We start from the raw sequence: 19,469 nt of genomic DNA on the forward strand, positions 1-19,469 counted from the left end.
TCCCTACAGTAAGGGTTCTGAGCGAATAAACGTTTGAAAGTATGCCTGGTCTCCAGAGCTGTCCCCTTTCCTTCTGAGGTCAGTGGTCTCCTGCTGTTGCCATCGGGATCGAAAGCCCAGGATCGCACATGCACAAGTGTCACCCCCAGGGAGGCCTCACCACAACATGTGAGGGGACTATCTCCCTTTCTGCAGAAAAAACTGCAGCCTTTGAGGCTCCAGCCAGGGTCCTGAACCCACGTCCAGAGCTTTGTGTCTGCATTAAAGCAAGGACTCACAGCCCGTGTCTCTAGGACATCCTCCTTCTCCATCCTGCCATCCTCCCTTGGAACTTACGAAAAACCAGACACTGGGACTTGTTGAAAGTGTGTCTAAAAAATGGAGAACAGAGGACCAAGGGCACAAGGAGCCTCTCGTGAGAGAAGGTTTACACGGCTATGGAGGCCCTTCTCTTTTCTGGTTTCCTTCGTGATTCCTGGCCGTCTTCTAGGTGATGAAGTTGCCGGATATGGCTTCTCAATGAATCGAGTACCCACACAGTAAAGCTAAAATACACTTGGTCCTATACTGTATATGAATTCTGTATGCATCTGGGGATACAATGACATGGCGCTTTATGGTTAAAGCAGTAAGATCATTTGAAAATTAAACATTCAAGACACGTTACACTGTAAGACTTATAGGGATTATTATGCTCTATCATCTGTTTTCAACCGGAGTTCTATGAGTCCCCACTGCATGAAGTCTGGATGCTCAAAGGCATTGACAATACGTAATGAAGTGGCGTCTCTCCCCTTTCTAAGATACTGTCTGTGAGCACCATTCTCGAGGAATTGGGAAACGGTCACTATCATGCAGTATTTTGTGTTCTGTGGTTTGGATGAGAAATCCTAGCAGATAATGCAAATGAAAAGATTTGCCTTTCATAAGATCTGAACACGAAGGGGCCAACACATTTATAAAGCTTATTAAAAACACTCGTTAAGTAGGTGCCATCCCGTGGGCTAGTGATAAGAGATCTGGATCCCACATGGCTGACTGTGGTTTAAGTTCCAGCCCCAGTGGCTTATAAAACACACTGGGCGCATGTGCAGTGTGTGTTCCAAATCTCAGCAGGATGGAGAATGGAAGAGAAGGGACTGAGGCATGACCGGGCCCCACACGGGGACCTTTCCCCTTCCCCACCTGTGAAAAGTACATGCACCTCTGGCAACTTATAACAGGCAAAAACATCCTGAAGCAGAAAATCAGGCAAAGCATGAGTACTTTAAAAAGCACATCAAAGTCTCATCATCACACTGCTTCTACCCGCAGCATGTCTGCGCCACATGGCATGGCTACACGGATACAGGGACAGCGGGGAAAGCCCTCCTCCTCGCTGATGTCGTCCACTCACCAGCTGCAGCTGATAGAGCTGGTTCAACATCGTCATATGCTGAGGATTAATTGGCGAGGTTAATAGTGCAGGGTTGAGACCAATGTTTTTTGCTGCAAACTGCAAAAGCTGTGCTTGAACCTGTCCAAATAAAATATACCATTAGTCGCAGTGTCTCTACTGAAATATTTATCTATATAATTTTTTGAGATTCAAAACTGTTTAAATGACAATATTCGCCTCACAGGTGAACCTCAAAGGCCAATAAAAAACTACGGACGTTTTAACAGTGCTAGGGAGTAGACATAGGAGAGTAAAGGGTGGAGGAATGGGGCAAGGGCGTCTTCTGCCAGTTCTTCCTGCAAATGCTTCAGTCACAAGTTACCTTCCAGACCCCAAATAGGAACTGACTCATGTTCTGCCTAAGTGGAGACAACCCGAGGTGCCTGTGGCCTGCTGCCCTTTCAGGACTGGAGACAGCCAGGGCCACGGGGAAGAAGCTATTCCCACATGGCTTGAGTCTCACCGAAGGAGGCAGGTGCAGCTGGGGCCGCTGCCCACAGGAACTGCCCCCACCGGAGTTCCAGTGAGCGGCCCGCAGGTGCCCCGCCTCGCTGCAGAGCAGACACGGATCTCACCAGCTGCACTGGGCCTCCCTGCCAGTGGCCCTCTGCTAGACCATGTCCTAACTGCTGACCTGCCACCTGCACGGGCTCTCTCACTGGAACTCACTGCTCTGAACCACCCAGGGCTGGGCACTGGCATTTTCAATGTTTTCCAAAGGTGACATGTACATTTATATTATAGGCATGCACAATGATTTTAGGGAATAAAAGGAACGTTTACTTTAATAGTTGCCTAATATGTATTAGAAAAACACTACTGGGTCATCAGAAAAGACATGATTCATTTTTCTAGAAAAACACAAAAAAATACATCATGATTTTTCTGATGACCCAATAATTTCTGATCTGGCCCTACTGCCTAGTGGTTAAGGGCATCAGGTCCCATGTGACTGACCACGGTTCATCTCCTGGGCCTGGCAGGTTGAAAAATTGTCTGGGTGTCTGTGTGCACACCCCAAATCCCAACAGGGTGGAGAAAAGGGGCTGTGGCACGACCACGTCCCATTGGAGGATGTTTCCTCCTGTTCCCTCTCCGTTTGTCTCTGATGAACCTACATGCCTCTGGCACTTAAAACAGTAAAAGAAAAACAAAAATACGAATTAAAAATTTTATGGTAGACATGTAAAGCTTCCTTTAAAAATACATTTATTTAAATAAAGTCAACTTTAAGAAAAGTATTAACTAATGGTGTAGGTGAGATGGGCAGGTGGGGCTGGCGTGCTCCTTTGCTAACTGCTCCTGGGCCTCTCAAGACTGGGTGTGGCTAGCGCCAGGTCTCGGCAGTGGGGTGTAACTGGACGCAGTCTGTGCAATTCCTAGGCCACCCTCAACAAGGGGCTGGGCTTTGGTCTCCTCTGTGTGGGGCACTGCCCACGGCAGAGCTGCCCCGCAGTCCTGAGCCACTTCATGCTGTACTGTCACGAGAAAGGTGCGGCCGGCTTGTGTAGGCGAAGCCGTTTTATGATGGAGGCTGACCTTGTACCCTGACTAATGTGGCTAGGACGTTACCAGATGCCAGTATCTCAACTTGGCACATGCACCTCGGCCCACACAAGTACTGAGTGACGGCACGCCCAGCGAGCCCCCAGCATACCCTACTCTCTCCTCTGCACGACACCATCTTCCCAAATGCTGTGGTCTGCTGTGTGTCACCCAAGTTCCTATAACGAAACCTAATCCTCGGTGCTGTGGCTTCAAAAGGTGGGGCCCGTGGGAGAGGACTAGGTCACGAGAGCTCTGCCTTTACGGGTCCACCTTACAAAGGAGGCCCAAGGGAGTCTGCTGCTCCTTCTGCCACATGAGGACAGAAGGAAGTCCCCACCCGTGAGGAAAGACCTGCACCAGGTACTGAGTCTCCTGACATTCACTTTGGACCTTCTGTCTCCAGAACCACGAGCAATAAATTCATTATTTTTATTTATTTATTTTTAAGAATTATTCTATTTAATTTGTTTGTTTGTTTGTTTATACATACCAGAGAGGGACAGAGAGAGAGAGAGAGAGAGAAAGTGAGAAAGCAAGCTGCCAGGTCTGGGACTTGAACTGTGGTCAGCCATGTAGTAGTGTCTAGCACCCTTAACCACCACATAACCTGCTGGCCCTAAATTCATTATTTTTAATCAATCACTCAGTCTAAGGTACTTTGCTACAGCAGCACCAAAAGACTAAGCCACCCCATGCTCTGACAAACTGAAGTGAAATTAAGTGAAATTTTGAGTGGTAGAAGACTGACGGGCTCGCACGTTCACTCGTGGGAGAGGCGGACATCTCGGTCTTCCGGGCAGCAGTGGTCTCCTGGGGAAGAAGCAGTGCTTCTCCTCTCGGCCAGAAGAGCGCAAGGGTGCAGTGCCTCCTTCCCGCTGCTTCTGCTCTTCCCAGGGCAGAGCAGCGCCTCCCTTCAGCCCCAGGATCAACGTCAAGGGACACAGGCCGTGTCCACACACCGGGACGGGTTACTGCTCCCCTTACAGACCACACAGGTCGTGTCCACGCACCGGGACGGGTTACTGCTCCCCTTACAGGTCACACAGGCCGTGTCCACGCACCGGGACGGGTTACTGCTCCCCTTACAGACCACACAGGTCGTGTCCACACACCGGGATGGGTTACTGCTCCCTTTACAGACCACACAGGCCGTGTCCACGCACTGGGACGGGTTACAGCTCCCCTTACAGAGGTCGGACCATAATTAAAATCTGGAATTAAGAATGTGTGCCAGGCCGGCCAGTGGCCTGGCAGCGTGGTAATAAAGTGCTGTACATAGGAGGCTGGATCCTACATGGCTTACCATGGCTCAAATCCTGGCCCTGGTGGCCAGGAAACCGTGCCAGGTGTGTGTGCGTGTGTGCCCAGAACCCTGACAGGAAGGAGAAGGACTGCAGCATGACCAGGTCTTTTTAGGGGTGTTTCTCTCTCTCTCTGAAGAGTGCATGTGCCCATTGGCAATTAATAAAAAACCATTTCGAAGCAGAAAATTTTAAAAAGTTCTAAAAGTATACAATATTAACATACATAGCCTTACAGCTATGCAAAGTCTTTTTCTTCATTCTAAATGACTGCCTTGTTAAGACTCTCTATGGGCAAAAGTGACCTAATACAAAACACAACAGTTTAACTAACAGCCTGATTATGCGATAGCATTTCGTCCCTCACTACTGCGTGCCCTGACCCCTGGCTCTCCCTCAGTGGTTTCTCTGACATTCTAAACAACACCCTGGCTGTCACTGTCCTCCCCACCATCTGGGAAACTGCTGGTGTCACTGGGATACGTTCGTCGAGAAAGGCCAAGACGTAGGCACACCGGCGGTGGCACCCACGTCCTGTCCCTCGGTCGGGCTCCGACTGGGAGGCCGTCTCACCCTGGCCCAGGCAGCTAAGCCTCTCAGCAAATGTTCCTGGGAGCTGGAGAGCCAGTTCCCGGCTTTGTAGGCGGGAATGACTTCACCGGCTGAAACCCAGAAGGCCTCCTTTTTTGAAGAGGGTTCATGGGGGCTCTCCCTTTAATACAGGGACTCCGACACAGCACAAGACCCCCCGGCACCCACACGCACGGCTCCTCGCCTGGCAAGGACTGGATGCGGCTCTGACCTGAGGGGATAGAAACTGAGGCACTTGAGCACGGAGACTGGGCTGGGAGGAGTGAAGAGGCTGCACTGGTGGCTGCGGCGGCTGCTGCATGGTCCTGGCTTGTGCTGCTCCGCTATTGCCAAACATGCCCAGACTGCCACTCGGTATCTGCAGGGAGACCAGACGGGACTCGTTACAAAGGAGGAGCTGAGAAACGGGGTGGGGTGCGATGTGGGGGGTCGTTTCCTAAACAGGACAGAGTTGCTTCTACTTCCTACGGCTGCCAACTTGTACCCAAGTGGCCTTTCAGTGAGTGCTAGGCACGCTGATTACAGTGACAGGGAGCCAGCCCAGGAGGCTGGCCTGGTCTTTGGACCACAGAAGCCACACAACAGTGCCAGTTTTAAAGTATCCCCAGACAAGGCCACTGCCTTTCAATAAACTACAATGCAGTGTTTCAAGCACAGCGACACAGCACGGCAGTCTGGGTAACCACGTTCTCGACCTGTTGAAGCTGCAGAGTAAACACATGTGGGAACTGGTAACCTGAGAAAAGAGCAAACTCTGAAACAGGAAGCAGCTCTCATTACAGACCCTCAAACAGTCCACAGGCAAACTTGGGAACTACTTGGGCTTGATGGAGTAGGTGTTCCTTCAGCTGCATTCCACCCTGGGATGAGCTAACGGGGGAGAAAAGATAACCCACAACTCTCTTGGGAGAGCTTTCTGAAGGGCACTGAGAGGATGTGCCAGGCCCTGTGGGGATGCAAATTCCCCACTAAACCACACCAGCGCCAGCAAGGGAAGAGCACACCGACTGGGTGCCGTGGTGAAGGCGCACTGTCTGATGATGTCGCCGGCACGGAAGGTACCTGTGGGACTGCTCGGCCTCCCCACGCATCATGGTGTCTATTAAAAGAGAAACCTCAAAGGTGCATGTGCGTCAGCCTCACCCTGGGAAACCCGGCGTGAGCAGGTGCTCCATGGGAGGGAAAACACCGAGTGCCTATAATCACGTCGTGAGGGACCCTGGGGAAGGGATGCGGGGCGAAGCAGCACATGACCAAACGCCAGGTCCTTCCTTCCCTGGAAGTGGCACAGGTGGGGACAATGCCAGTCTGACTCTGAAAACCACCTCCCATGAGAGTCATCTTCCTGACTGGAAAAAAGGGGAGCACGGTGCCTTCTTGCAGAACTGTATGTACTTAAGGTCTGAGTGCCGAGTGGGAGAAGACAGGCAGCACCCAGATCTTCGGGCGGGGCTGGCACCTGGCAACCAGCCTGCAGGGCTCCTGTCTACACCAGCAGTGCGTCAGTGCCAGGGTGCTGGACACCGGGCACGCCCCAGCTCACTGTACAACACAACTTCGGTGCGTCTCCTCTCTCACGGCCCCATTTCAAGAACCGATCTTCAATGCCTGGCTCCAGGGAATCACCTGAGTGAAGTCCTCAGCGTGTTTCCCCTACCTTCACACACTTGAGTGCATTTTAAAACAGAGGAGTGAGCTGAAACGCCTCCTGCCTGTCTTGGTGCACTGTGAAGAGGCAGGTTCCCTCCTGCCCTGGCCTCACCTGTCTAGAGGAGTTCAAGTTCTGCATGCCCAGCCCTGAGGCGATCCCGCCCAGGGCCTGACCGGGGAGTGCACTGTTGGAGAGGGGGAGCTTCAGGCTTGGGGAAGGCAAAAACGGTGAGGTCGTGGGCTCCTCCACAAGGCCGCCATCCTGATGGGAGAAAGAGAGGGAGAGCTGCGAGCTGTGTCCACCAGCAGACAAAGCACCGCACGGTTCCCCAAGAAAACACAAAGGGGCTGGATGCACAAAGAGCGGGAAGATCAGAAAGTGTGGACACAGGTACGAGGAAGAGGAAGAGAAAAACAGATGAAGATGCTGTCTTCATTTCAAAAACAATCTCACCAATGCATACAGCAGCTTCTAGGACTCTCACACACTGTCCCCACCTTGGGGTGGGAGTGCAGAGAAAGGGTCAAATCATAGCAAAGGTCTCATGTGGACAAGTCTTTACAACCATTTTCGAGCAAGCAAATTCTTTCGGAGACGTTACACACAAGATCCATTCACAGTTTACTACGGTCCTGCTGACGTTGAACTGTTTTTCGCTTGTATACATAGTAATTTTGTAGGGCTTAACCCAAACAGATGGTATCCTATTATTATTCCTTTTTTTTTTTTTTTGGTGAGAGGTTTTTGCTATAGGGCACGTGCGCTCGCCAGAAAGAAGAGACAGAAAGAGAGAAATCACCCCCAGGGGGGATGGTCACCCTGCAATCCCTTCTCCTTCATTCTCTCGGGATCTTGGGCACACACATACACATGCCTTGAGTGAGTTGAAGCCACCGGGTCCGGGACTCAAACTGCAGTCTACTACATGGGAGTCCAGTGACATAGCCATTATGCCAACTGCTGGTCCCTATTATTACTATTATTTACATCTGTTGAGCTCACACTGCACGCCAGGCCCTTTCCAAATGTATCCCATTTCTAATATCTAAAACCAGCCTGCAGTATTATTCCACATTTCCGAGACGCCACACTCAGGGCTGTCAGATTCAGCAAATACATAAATAAGATGCTGAGGGCAACGACAATTCCAGATGAACGATTTTTAGTAAAGTATGTTCCAAGAATTAGCCGTCGTTTAGCTGAAATCCCAGTTCCACCTGTCCTTGAACCTACCCATACTGCAAGGGAAGGTGGAAGCCTGGAGCCTCGCTCCGGGACCTCATCGGCCACAGCTCCTCAGGTCGAGCACACGGGAGACAGATGCAGCTCCGTCATGAAAGACGCTTCTCCTGTGAGCTTTCCTATGTGTTTGTTTTTACACTTGCCTTTTGTTTTTTTTCAATTTTTTCTTATTTTTTCAAATTTGCCAGAGGCCTATGTACTTGCCGGAGAGGGAAAGTAAAGAACACCTCCCCGTGGGGGACGGTCACAGCACGGTCCCTCTTCCTACTTCACCCCGTCCTTGCAGGCTTCTGGGCGAGCACGCACAGCCAGCACCCCAGTGCTTCTCAAGCTAGCCGGTCTGAGACCTGAACCATGCAGCCAGTGTGTGGGATCCACCGCCTTCAACACCACGCCCCGGCTGGCCCTCAATTTTATTTGAGGTTCAACATTTGGAATGCACTGAATGAGGTGCTTCCCTCCTTGGTAACTGCACTGATCTGGAGCGGGGACGCTGAGGCACAGCACTGCCCGGGCCATGAGTGGACTGGTCAGACACCCAGGGGGTTCCCACGGGAGCCTGCAGGGGTTACTGCCATGGCTGACGGCGAGGGCTGGCCAGGGCGACCCAGCTCACCCCTTCGAACCTCTTCTAAGATTAAACATGTGACACATCAGGGCCAGCAAGTGGCATGGTGGTTAAAGGCGCTGGACTCCCACATGGCCGACCACGGTTCAAGTCTCGGACCTGGTGGCTTGCTTTCTCACTTCCTCTCTCTCTCTGATCAAACTGAAAAATAATAATGATATTAATAATAAATAAAAAAAGTTAAATAAAATAATTCTTTAAAAAAAAATAAAACATGTGACACATCATTTCCAGATGGAAGAACTGTGTCTTTAAATAGGAAATAGAAGTTAGGTGATCCTTGTTTATTAGACAAGTCAAAGCACATAACCAGTCAACCTCACACAGTAAAAATGAAAACCTGCTTCAATGCCAGCATGCTTCATTCCTAGTAACATCGTATGAAACGTTACCTCCTTCGAGTTAAAACATTCACACATATTAGAAAAAAGATGAGAAAGTCACTTTAACATACAAGCCAGCAAGGTTTTACTCTGACTTACATCAAGCTCAAATGAAAAGCACTCCTTGTTCAGAAGACCACACACATCCATACCTTGTCAAGAAAGGCGGGGCGGTCCATGGAAGACTCTTTGGAGATGGGTGGGCGGCAGCCAAGGGGCTTGGTGACCATTCCATTGTAGTCAGCCACTCCCAGCCCACGCTTGTCCACGTCCACCTTCTTTTCCAGCAGAGCGCCTGGAGCACCACACAGAAGTCACATGAGAACCAAGTGAGCTCGCGAGCACCAGGCAAGTCTGGAGCACAAGATCCCAAACACCGAAGCCTCTGGGAGGGGGAAGACACCCCACCCTGCCACCAAAACATGGGGAGCCTGGGATCAAAGAACACTCGGTTGTGCTGTGGCCGGACCCGATCGCTCGCTCACCCCAGGGCCCCTCTCTTGCTCCACACATGTGTGATCCGGCCTGCCCGCCCCCTGGCCCTGCTCCTCTCCACTCCAGCCAGCCTGCCACTGCCGGCCCCTGAGGAGCTGGGTTGCCCTCCAAGTTCCTTGCTTGGAACGTAAGTTCCTCACATTGTGCAGGTTCAACGGGTCACCTTCTCAGAGGGGCCGTCCCTGACTGCTCTTGTCTGAAAGCCCCCCTCCTGCTGCATGGCTGTCACTTTCCATCTGTCAGGAGCTGCTATTTGCAAGGACTCTTCCCGCCATTGGGGATATAACTGTGGAAACAGACAGGTTGTCTGTCCCAGCGGGCATTTCAACCTAGTGACAAGTATTTGTTCAGACTCCTTTAACTAGGCATGATTTCGTAATCCTGGAATTTAGAACTCACTTCTTCCCACTCACACTGCCCTTTCCTGCCCGAGTGGCCAGTGCCTATGCTCTGGCTCTTGCACATGCTCACACAGACTGTCCTCGTTTTGGGTCCTGCACTCTTGCTGCACTTTTGCGGCCAATGTGCACACATGCAGCGGCTAATCTGAGCTGCCCCGCACTCACGCGCCCTGCTCAGGTCAAGCAAGGTGACGCCCTGTCTGGTTCCCGGTCTCACGTTGCACACCATGTCCTCTTGTGGACCATTAGTGCCACGCTACTCAAACTGTTGGGCGATTCTGGTGTCTAAAATGGCCCCAGCACAGCGCTACCGGGCTACCTAGTGCTCCCAGGCAGAGAAACACTGTCAGGGAGGTTCTGCCTAGGTCTGAGTCAGCACTGCTGGTTCCGAGCTCAGTGCTGAAACTGGGACAGGCGGAAGAGGAAGAGACGCTTCCTGAGCGGGACAGGAGGCTGTGCCCCAAGTCCAGCAACACCTGCAGAATGCGACGGCTGCAGGAGAGGTGGAAGGTGGCTGAGTGTGTGGACTCAGGGGCTGGAGACCAGTGAAGAGCATGCAGGCGCTATTACAGGTCTGGTAGCAGAGGAACTTACGGGCACAGTACCCAGAGTCAGGACCATGTCAAACCCTTCTGCTCACTACCATGAGGCTACACGGCACACAACTGCCTGTGAGAAATACGTGTGAAATAAGGTGCCTTAACCTGGAGCACTAGCCCACAAATGCTGGGGCTGGGGGTCTGCAGAAGCCACCCCTGTGCCCTGGGAGCACTGGGCGGGGAGTTGGTAATTCTGTTGCAGTGACTTTCTGGAGCCTAACTGGAGAACAATGGAACGGGCTGTATTTCATATGTACTGCGTTGCTGGAAACCTCACAATGCATTTTTTGCATAGAAAAACATAGAAAAATATGCTGCCTTTTCTGATGACCCCCTAAATAGATACGCTTTTGAGAGACAGCATCTTGCTAGGTGGTCCAGGTTGGCCTCAATTCACAACTCTCCCGCCTTTGCCTCCTAGTGGTGGAAATGACAGGCCCACATCCAGGGCCAGCTCACCCGTAAAGCGCTGTCACAGCAGCTCTAGAACGAGGGCTGTGTCCCTCGATGGGGAGTCGCATCTCTGCCCAGCGCAGCACAGCCAGCACGGCAGCGTCACTCTGGGAGGACACAGAACAAGCTCGGCTGCCAGCAAGCAGGCTGCATGGGCCTGGCGTCTCCCGAGACTGTCACTGGGTCTCCCCTCAAAGCCATGTGTTTGTCAAAGTACTGGGGACAGACGAGAAAAAGGAAAAAAGGCTTCTAACATGAGGCTGGTCACCGGTCTCTGAAGTCCCAGAGTCCTAGGAGACCGTGTGAGGGGCTGCTGCTTCGCCGCAGCTGCCAGGGCTGCCCCTGAATGCTTCTGGGAAGTGACCCTCACAGACAGTCTGCCAGGGGTGCTTTCAGTACCAAGCGCACTTACTCATGGCCTGGTCCAGGTTCATGTTGTTACTCTTCAAGGCCTCTTCAGCTGGCTCTCTCTGCGGGATACATTTGCATTAGGAGTGCGCATTAACCACAAAGAACTCACGTCACCACCGCCAGCTCAGAGCCACCACCACCGGCTAAGAGTGTCGGTGATCAGGGTGTGGCTCTGGAAATACTTTTTACCCACTGTTAAGATGAGAATGAATGTCTTAAAAAAAAAAAAAAAAAAAAAAAAAAAAAACCTAAGAAAATGTAGTGAATCGATCTATAGAGCAAAAAGCTTCTTTAGGACATTTTAGAAACAAAGTGTTGAGAGCCAATAAAACCTTCCAAGTCCCCCTATAATGTCTTCTTTCCACCCTGGGGCACGATGTCTGGCAGGGAGACCCTGCGTGCAGGCCAGAAGTGCAATGCGGGGCTGAGCCACAGGCTCCACGCGTCAAGATGCCAGACCTCACATGGCCACTCCTGCGTCTGCCTCTCCAGTGCCAGCGACATCCAGGGCCACCACCAGGCCGGAGCGGAGAGCTTCATTCTCTACTTCATGAACTCCGGCTCCCTACCCACAGCTCTTCACCAAGGAGAGTGAAACAACAAAGCTGCAGCCCATTGTGAGAACCCCCCGAGGTGGGAGCAGACCCCGCACAGTGGGTGCTGAAGCCGCCATGATGCTCTCACTCAACTCCTGGCAGGCCCCAGTCACCCTTCCCTCACCCCAGCCAGGGAGAGGCAGGCCATGACGGCAGTGCCCTGCCCTGTGCAGAGGGCCAGGTCTGTAGGCCTCTCCTCTACACGGAGGCCACTCTGGATTTACTCTTAGGGACACACACAGCAACAGAAAGAGAAGTGCCCATTTGAATAAGGATTTGGAAGTCAGACATGTGCAGGGAATATATGGCAGAAGGGTGCCACCCCTCACTCTCTGAACTGTCATCTGCTGTCCGGAAGTGAACAGACCGGTATGATTCCAGGACAACTTCCTGCGATCCGAATTCCCCTTACACACGATCAGAAACTCCAGAACTGAACAGGTTTGGGGAGGACACATCTCCTGGATAGGAAGTCCCAGTACTTTACACCAACTTTCCTCGTTATCCCTGTCAATCTACTGCCAAAACTGATGCATTTCCTTTTAAAGAAAAAAAAAAATTGCTAGAGGGCATGTGTGCTCACTGGAGAGAGACAGGTAAAGATGGAAAGTGGGAGCACCCACCCTGGGGGATGGCCACGCCACAATCCCTTCTCCACTTTCCTCTTCACCTTTTGGTCACACATGTGCACCAGCCCAGTGTGTTTCAAGCTGCTGGGTCGAGACTCTGACCGTGCAGTCAGCCATGTGGGATCCAGCCGCCTTAACCGCCGTGTCACTGGCTGGGCTGAACTTCCCTTTTAATTACAGTGGACAGGAAGTACAAAACTGTACAGCCAAAGAACACGGGAAACGGCACGGCACGCTGTACTCTAGGACGAGGCTCTCAGACCTTTCTTGGTGGGAATTATGGGTGTCTGCTGTACTTCAAAGCAACAGTCCCTAACCCCAACTGTCCGGGTGAAAGGGGAGTTTGAGAGGTTAGCAGTCAGTGGTCTCCTCCCTCAGATGGTCCCCTGCCTGCTGTCGTGTGTAGCAGACACAGGTGGGAAACCATCAGGGTGTCCCCCAGGACCGCGGCGGGCATAGGAGGGAAGGTGCAATCACCGGGAAGCCCATGTCGGTGAGCTGTCTGACCAGCCGGCTCATGACCCAGGCCTCGTCCTGCTTGCCGGATGTCTTCAGGCCCTGGAACAGAGAGCACAGGGAGGGCCGTGAATTAGGATTCAGCCCGTTTCTTCCTGAGGTGGGAGGCGGCCTGAGCCAGTGGAGACCAAAAGTCATAGAACCTTTCCACGTTAGTGCTGAAGAGTACTGCACCCCAGAAAGTCCCTGACAGCATTCTGTGGCTGGGCCGTGGAAAAGCTTTAGTCATTTGCAGGTTGGGATACGTGTATAATTTATGGCCTTGAGAAAGCAGCACAATCATTTCTCTGTCCCAGAGAATTAATTCAATTTCAATTCATTTCATCACAAATATGTGCTATATCCACCATCGAGCAAAGGAGCCCTCCCTTAAATACAGCCCTAAGTGAAGTTTACACAAATGACATGATTTTTTTAGTTGTTCTTTAATAAGCTTTACTGTAAGAAAGACAAAAGATCGGGGTTCGTTCCAGTAAGGGACACCTGCTACTTCTAATAACTCCTTATGCATACAGCACTGAGAAAACGTGCGCTGGGGAATGTCGACGGAGAGGAAGAGGGAAGGAGGGGAGGAGGGCGGGGAGGGGAGGGCTGAGGCAGCCCAAGAGTCCCGGCGTAGGTGGGAACCATCTTCCACAGCGAGACAGGCTTCACTGCTCCATTAATACCATGTTAAAAGGACCCCGTCTAAGAGCACGCCTTGCCTCGCGGTGCTGTTCAAGACTGAGCCTCCGTAACCGAAACAGAGCCCTGTGCTCCGAAAACCAGCAGGCTTTCTCTCGGCAAGGACGCGGCTGATGGGCTGCTGCCATCAGGGCGTGCAGCTGGAGCCAGATTCGACAGGACCACGAGCTGTTCTGATCTCTCGGTGCTGTGATTCTGGTCCCATCGCTAACCGGTGGGCGCCAGCCCAGCTACACAGATGTTCTTCCCACCACCTTTCCATCTGACAATATACTTCGGTAGTCTTATTTCTCTTTCTCTATGAATAGCATTTTCTTGAAAAAGATGTTTAGTTTTTCCATGTGGCATATTTTTTTTTTTAAGGAGAGATTTGCACCAGAGAGAGACAGAGACAGACAGACAGAAACCAAGAAATCATGCCCAAGGGGATGACCACACCACAATCCCTTCTCCTCCATCCACCCCTTGGGATTTTGGGCATGCATGCATACACGCCTGGCACTGAGTTTTAAGCCCCTGGTCCGGGACTAAAACCACGGTCAACTATGTGGGAGTCCAGTGACGTAACCATCATGCTGTCTGCTGGTCCCTCATGGTTACCCGTAGATGTGTGTTTAACTTCTTGTCAATTTTTTTAATGAAAAAGAGTATTTCCCAACAGAGCGGCATTGTTTCCTTTTTGCACACGATGTCTATAACGTCTGATTTAATAGAAGTAGCTGGTTCTCTCTGCAGAGCTGAGTACCGAGACATTCCACCCCCGCCTGGGCAGAGAACTCTCGTGAAACAACAAAATCTTAACAATGTCATGAAAATAATGAATTATGACCTTGCCTAACACCTGAAAAGGTCTCCAGGGCCTGCAGGGAGGGGCCTCCAGGGACCCCAGCTAGCTGCGAACCTCAGGCCCGCCTTTTCTCGCGGAACGGACTTCCGGAGCTCACTCCCCAGAGTGCCAGGCGTACCTTCTGAAGTCCTTTCTTGGAGGTGTTCCCCCAGGAGCTGCAGGAGGAGGTGCTCTCCTGGGAAGCAGCGTTATTCCACACGTCTCCTTCTTCATCCTCCCACTGGCTGGTACCGAGGCTCAGCTCATCCCCACCACTGCCCCAGCCTTCTTGCATAGATTTGGAAGCTGGAAAGAGAGTGAGCACGATCGCATCAAACTCTGTCCCTCCAGGAGCAGCACCTCGCTATCATGTCCTTGAGGGGAGGTGAGACGAAACGGTGTACTGTAATTTACCCCTCCCTGTAAGTTTAGTTACGTCTTTTCTTTCAGAGTGGGAAAGACAAAGAGGCAGAGTGACAGAGAGGGCCCGACAGGGTCCTGACATGTGCCCCGCTGTCAGCCCTGTGTGCTCAGCGAGGTCTCTGGGAGCGAACCGCAGCCATGCTCTGTGGACCAGCCTTGTGGAGTCTTACGCTGTGCCGCCGTCTGGCCCCTGCAGTCTAGGGAGACTTTTTACTACTTCCTTCCCCTAGACCTAAGAATTAAATTTTCCTGTTAGGTACATGATACACATAGATGTGTGTACCTCTTCCTTTGAACTCCAGCTCTCTGTACCTGTGTGGTGGCTCCAAAGTTCCTCACCCAGGTATAGATAATGTCGACACAGACACTCTGAAAATAAATTCTGGGCAGGGGACCATAGGAGAAGGCGGCGGCCTTTGCATGGAATGAAAAGGGCTAAAATGTTGTGAAAAACGCCAATGTCTTCCTTTGTCCCCCCCCCCTTGAATACATACATGCATATTTAACGTATATACTCAGGTTTTTTGGGGGGCTACAGGGTTTGTACACACACAAGGGGGATAGAATGAGAAATCACACCTCGAGGGGATGGTCATACCATAATCCCTTCTCCTCCTGTCTCCTAGGGATTTGGGGCATGCACGCACACACTTCTGGTGTGATTTTCAAGCCGCTGGGTCTGGACTCAAACTGCACAGTCGGCCACATGGAATCCAGCTGCCTTAACCAGCATGGTAGCAGCTGGCATTTTACAGTTCATTTATGCATCTCCCATGTGAGACAGAGAGACATACCCCCAATAGGGTCCTGGTACCACGCTCTAACCCCACACCTGCTGTACGCAGGAAGGTACCCGACCCACAGCGGACACTCCCATGGGGTCAGTGCTGCAGAGCAATGTGTTTCTATTGCTGAGCCACCATGTGGACCCTGTGTGGCTCAAAATCACAGCGTGGTCCAACCTTTGGGCACTCTAGCACGCTGACCAGTGCTTCTCTGCTCAAGCAGCTGGAACGCCAGCTGAGGACATGTGAAGTGCAGCAGGCCTGCAGGCGGCCTCACAGGCTACTTCTCACAAGCTCCCAGGAGATGCGCATGGGCAGGAGGGTGGAGGCCTTAGGCAGATGGAGCTACAAACTGATGACCGAGTTTTGACTTCAGGATTTTTTTTTTTTCTTAAAATACAAAGTGATTGGGACCAGCAGATGGTGTAATGGCTACGTCGCTGGACTCCCATGTAGCCGACTGAAGTTTGAGTCCCGGACCCGGTGGCTTAAACTCACGCCAGGCACGTGTGTGCCCAAGATCCCGAGAGGAGAATGGAGGAGAAGGGATTGCAGCGTGGCCATCCCTCCTGGGGGGTGATTTCTTGTTTTCTGTCTCTCTGTCTCTCTATCTGTCTGTCTGGCGAGTACACATGCCCTATAGCAAAAAAAAAAAAAAAAAAACCTCTCCAAAAAAAAAAAGTTAATCTCAGGAAGAAAAAAAATGATACAAAAATGATACCCATCTTACTTATAAGGGGAAGTTTAAATTTTATAAAGTAGCAGGTAAACAATACTTCTCAGGGACCAGCAGATGGTGTCATGAGTACGTTGCTGGACTCCCACATAGTTAACCATGGTTCGAATCCCAGACCTGGCAGCTTAAAACTCAGGCCAGGTATGTGTGTGTGCATGCATAAGATCCTAAGAGGAGAATGGAGGAAGAGAGACTGCAAGGTGGCTGTCATCCCTGGGGGTGATTTCTTGCTTTCTGTCTCTGTCTCTCTGGTGAGCACACGCAAAAAATCTCTCTCTCTCTTAAAAAAAAACTACTGCTGAAGGGCCAGCAGGTGGTGTGGTGGTTAACGCAGCTGAATTCACATGGTTGACTGCGTGTTTCAAGCCTCAGACCCAGCCACTTGAAAAACATGCCAGGCACGTGTGCACGCGTGCCTAAAACCCCAAGAGGAGAACAGAGGAAAAGGGATTATGGTGTGGCCATCTCTCCCGGGGGAGGGGGGTGATTTCTCACTTCTTCTTCTTCTCTCTCTCCCCCTCTGTCTCTCCGGTGAGTACATGTGCCCTATAGCAAAACTTGAGAAGAAGAGGAGGAAAAATAATACTGCTGAAAAAGTATGGATACTGCTAACATTATCAAACAGGTAAGATGACTTGCTTTGATTCTTACATTTATTTATTTAAAAAGAGAGCATGGAATCTATAAAGCTCCTTTGTGTTCACATATTAACCATAGAAATATTTCTTTATAGGCTTGGTTAGAATTAGCCTCTTTTAAAAAAAGAAATATTTAACTTTATTCATTTATTTGATTTTTTAATTTTATCAGAGTGAGACTGAGAGAGGGAGAGGAAGAAAGAGAAAGTGAGAAAGTAAGCCACCAGGTCTGGCTCGTGAACCATGGTTGGCCATGTGGGAGTGTCCAGCGCCTTAATCTCCACGCCACCTGCTGGTTCCCCAATTAGCCCTTTTTTAATGAGAGAGAGAAGTAGGTATTCCTGACAGGCCTCCTGCGTTGCTGTCCTCCTGCCCCAGCCTCCTCATTGGTCAGGCCACACCCCCACACCTCGCCTGTGTAAGTCTGGCCTGGAACCTGAACCTGGGCCTCTTGCACAGGCTCAGCCACCCAATGACGGGGGCGTCCTGAGGGGCCACCATGGCGGGGCCTAAAGGTAAGTCTAAATGTAACGAGGAGAGTATCCTAAACATTTCATTTTTCAAGTTCTGTATAAAATAGACCCTCTAAACAAAATATTGTGAACCATTTCTTTTTAAAATTATTTATTCAACTTTATTTGCTATCATTATTTTTCAATTTGACCAGAGAGAAAGGGAAAGCGTGAAAGCAAGTCATGAATTCTGGGACTTGAATGGCAGTCAGCCACATGGGAGTCCAGAGCCTTACCCACCACGCCACCTGCTGGCCCTACTGTGAAACATTTCTAATGGCCATGTTGGGGCAAGCAGAACGCCGAGTTCACTCACCTGGTTTGCACAGGGCTGGGGCAGCGGCGGGAGCGGCCCTCCCGAACGCCACGGCGGCAGGTTGCTCTCCCCACCCGCTGCCACTGCTGGGCGGCTTCCCCCATGCTGCTGTACCGTTGTCCACCAGCGGGGAAGGGGACGAGGGCTCTCCCCAAGAGTGGTCAGCCTTCGCGTGAACACTAGGCATCTCTCCCCAGCCTGATGAAACTGGGAGGGTGTTAAGGGAGAGAAAACGACGAGTGAAACACAGTGGCACTGTAACTCGGTGTTCAATTTCAATGTCGATTTCTGGATTGATTTTCAAAATAGTTTCAAGATAACCTACCCTTCCCATAGCATTTAGTAGGAAGTTAAAAGGAGGCAAGAGTGTTAAATCTAGTCAGCTCTGTCTTGCTTCTGGATAGCTGCAATCTCCTCACTCCTGATGACTAACAGTCCATGACACAACAAAGATACTCGATTCACAGTATTTGCAACACGACAGGGTTTTAAATAGTTTAAAACAACATTTAAGAAGTAGCTTACTTCTGCTGTTATATGTAATGATCTAAATGAGATTTTGTGGCATTATTCTTTTGTAAGAGAAACTTGTAAGCTGTAAACTTCTATATATTGAAAAATTATTCTTGGTTATCTTTTTTCTTTTTTTAGTTTCATGAGTGGGACGCACACACACCAATGCACACATGCACCCTTGCCCCAGGTCTTGTCCCCAGTCGCCTAGCGGGCCAGGATCACGGATGAGTCCGGCGTGGCAGGGCAGACCCGGATCGCCCATGTGGCCGGGCCCCTCGCTTCTCTCTGCCCACCACAGACAAGGTCAGCTTCTCTGGGCAAGGAGGAGAAGGTGGCATGTTAACGGCACAGCAGGAAAGCTACCAGTGAGAGGACAGCTGAAGACCTGACCTGTCGGTATTTAAAGCCAAAAGTGAAGTGAGGATTAGGGTTGGGGTGGGCGCAGCAGGCACCGGCTGCCCTCGCAGGGTCTCTGCCCCCTTTGTTCGGTCCTGCTGCAACAGTGTCCAGATCAGGGGTGCAGGGACTGGCCGAGACTGGCCCCGAGGGAAGCCCAGTGAGAGGACATGGTGACTCTGGGAGGCTGTGTGGCACTTCCCGCTACAGGCACAGGAGTGGCACGGGGCCAGTGGCCGCGAGGACCCCCTCATGCTGTCGATGCTTCAGTACGAGCAAAGTTGCATCTGCAAACTTCGTTTTTCAGATCAACTCGAAGCCCACCAAAAGCTTGCCTGGCACCACTGACGGCCACACCGATGGCTCGCACCAGCTCGTTTTCACAGGTGCGCTCTTTACGGCAGGACGAGTGTGTTTCAGGGTACATGGCCGCACATGAGAAAGGCCATGGTGCAAACTGCAAGGTGCTGATGCAGATCTTAAATGACGGGCTCAGGTGGGGGCATCGCAGCCTCAGTGAGAGACCTTAACGGTCTGACTAAGAATAGCATGGAAGGAGCTCCCCGTGCCCCTCTGCTGAATGACGACAGTCACCTAGGGCCCATTTCAGGGACAAGCTCTGTGCTGAGCAACAGGGTACGCACACTGGCAGTACCAGGGGTGCGCCCTCTCGGCACCCCCAGCAGAGCTAGCTACGTCATCTGTGGTCACACGGGATCGTCATGCGTGTCGGGAAGGGACAGAGTGAAATAACG

The 19,469-nt window shown here is 51.3% G+C and overlaps 1 protein-coding gene across 4 annotated transcripts in view; it reads right to left on the minus strand.

Moving 5' to 3' along the window:
* The window catches only part of TNRC6C (trinucleotide repeat containing adaptor 6C), a 158,474-nt gene that overhangs the window by 43,902 nt on the left and 95,103 nt on the right, over positions 1-19,469 (minus strand). For 3 of the 4 annotated variants that reach the window (XM_006145716.3, XM_006145713.3, XM_006145715.3), the window contains 8 exons: positions 17,803-17,860; positions 14,532-14,698; positions 12,844-12,924; positions 11,143-11,200; positions 8,935-9,077; positions 6,641-6,790; positions 5,090-5,236; positions 1,397-1,516 (listed from right to left, as the gene is read on the minus strand). In XM_006145716.3, coding sequence (XP_006145778.1) covers positions 1,397-1,516; positions 5,090-5,236; positions 6,641-6,790; positions 8,935-9,077; positions 11,143-11,200; positions 12,844-12,924; positions 14,532-14,698; positions 17,803-17,860 — 924 coding nt within the window. The remainder of the gene's footprint in view (positions 1-1,396; positions 1,517-5,089; positions 5,237-6,640; positions 6,791-8,934; positions 9,078-11,142; positions 11,201-12,843; positions 12,925-14,531; positions 14,699-17,802; positions 17,861-19,469) is intronic. The other variant, XM_006145714.3, reaches the window with a different exon arrangement.

This window comes from Tupaia chinensis, unplaced genomic scaffold (genome assembly GCF_000334495.1).
Source record: "Tupaia chinensis unplaced genomic scaffold, TupChi_1.0 Scaffold000159_1, whole genome shotgun sequence".
Taxonomy (NCBI): Eukaryota; Metazoa; Chordata; class Mammalia; order Scandentia; family Tupaiidae; genus Tupaia; species Tupaia belangeri.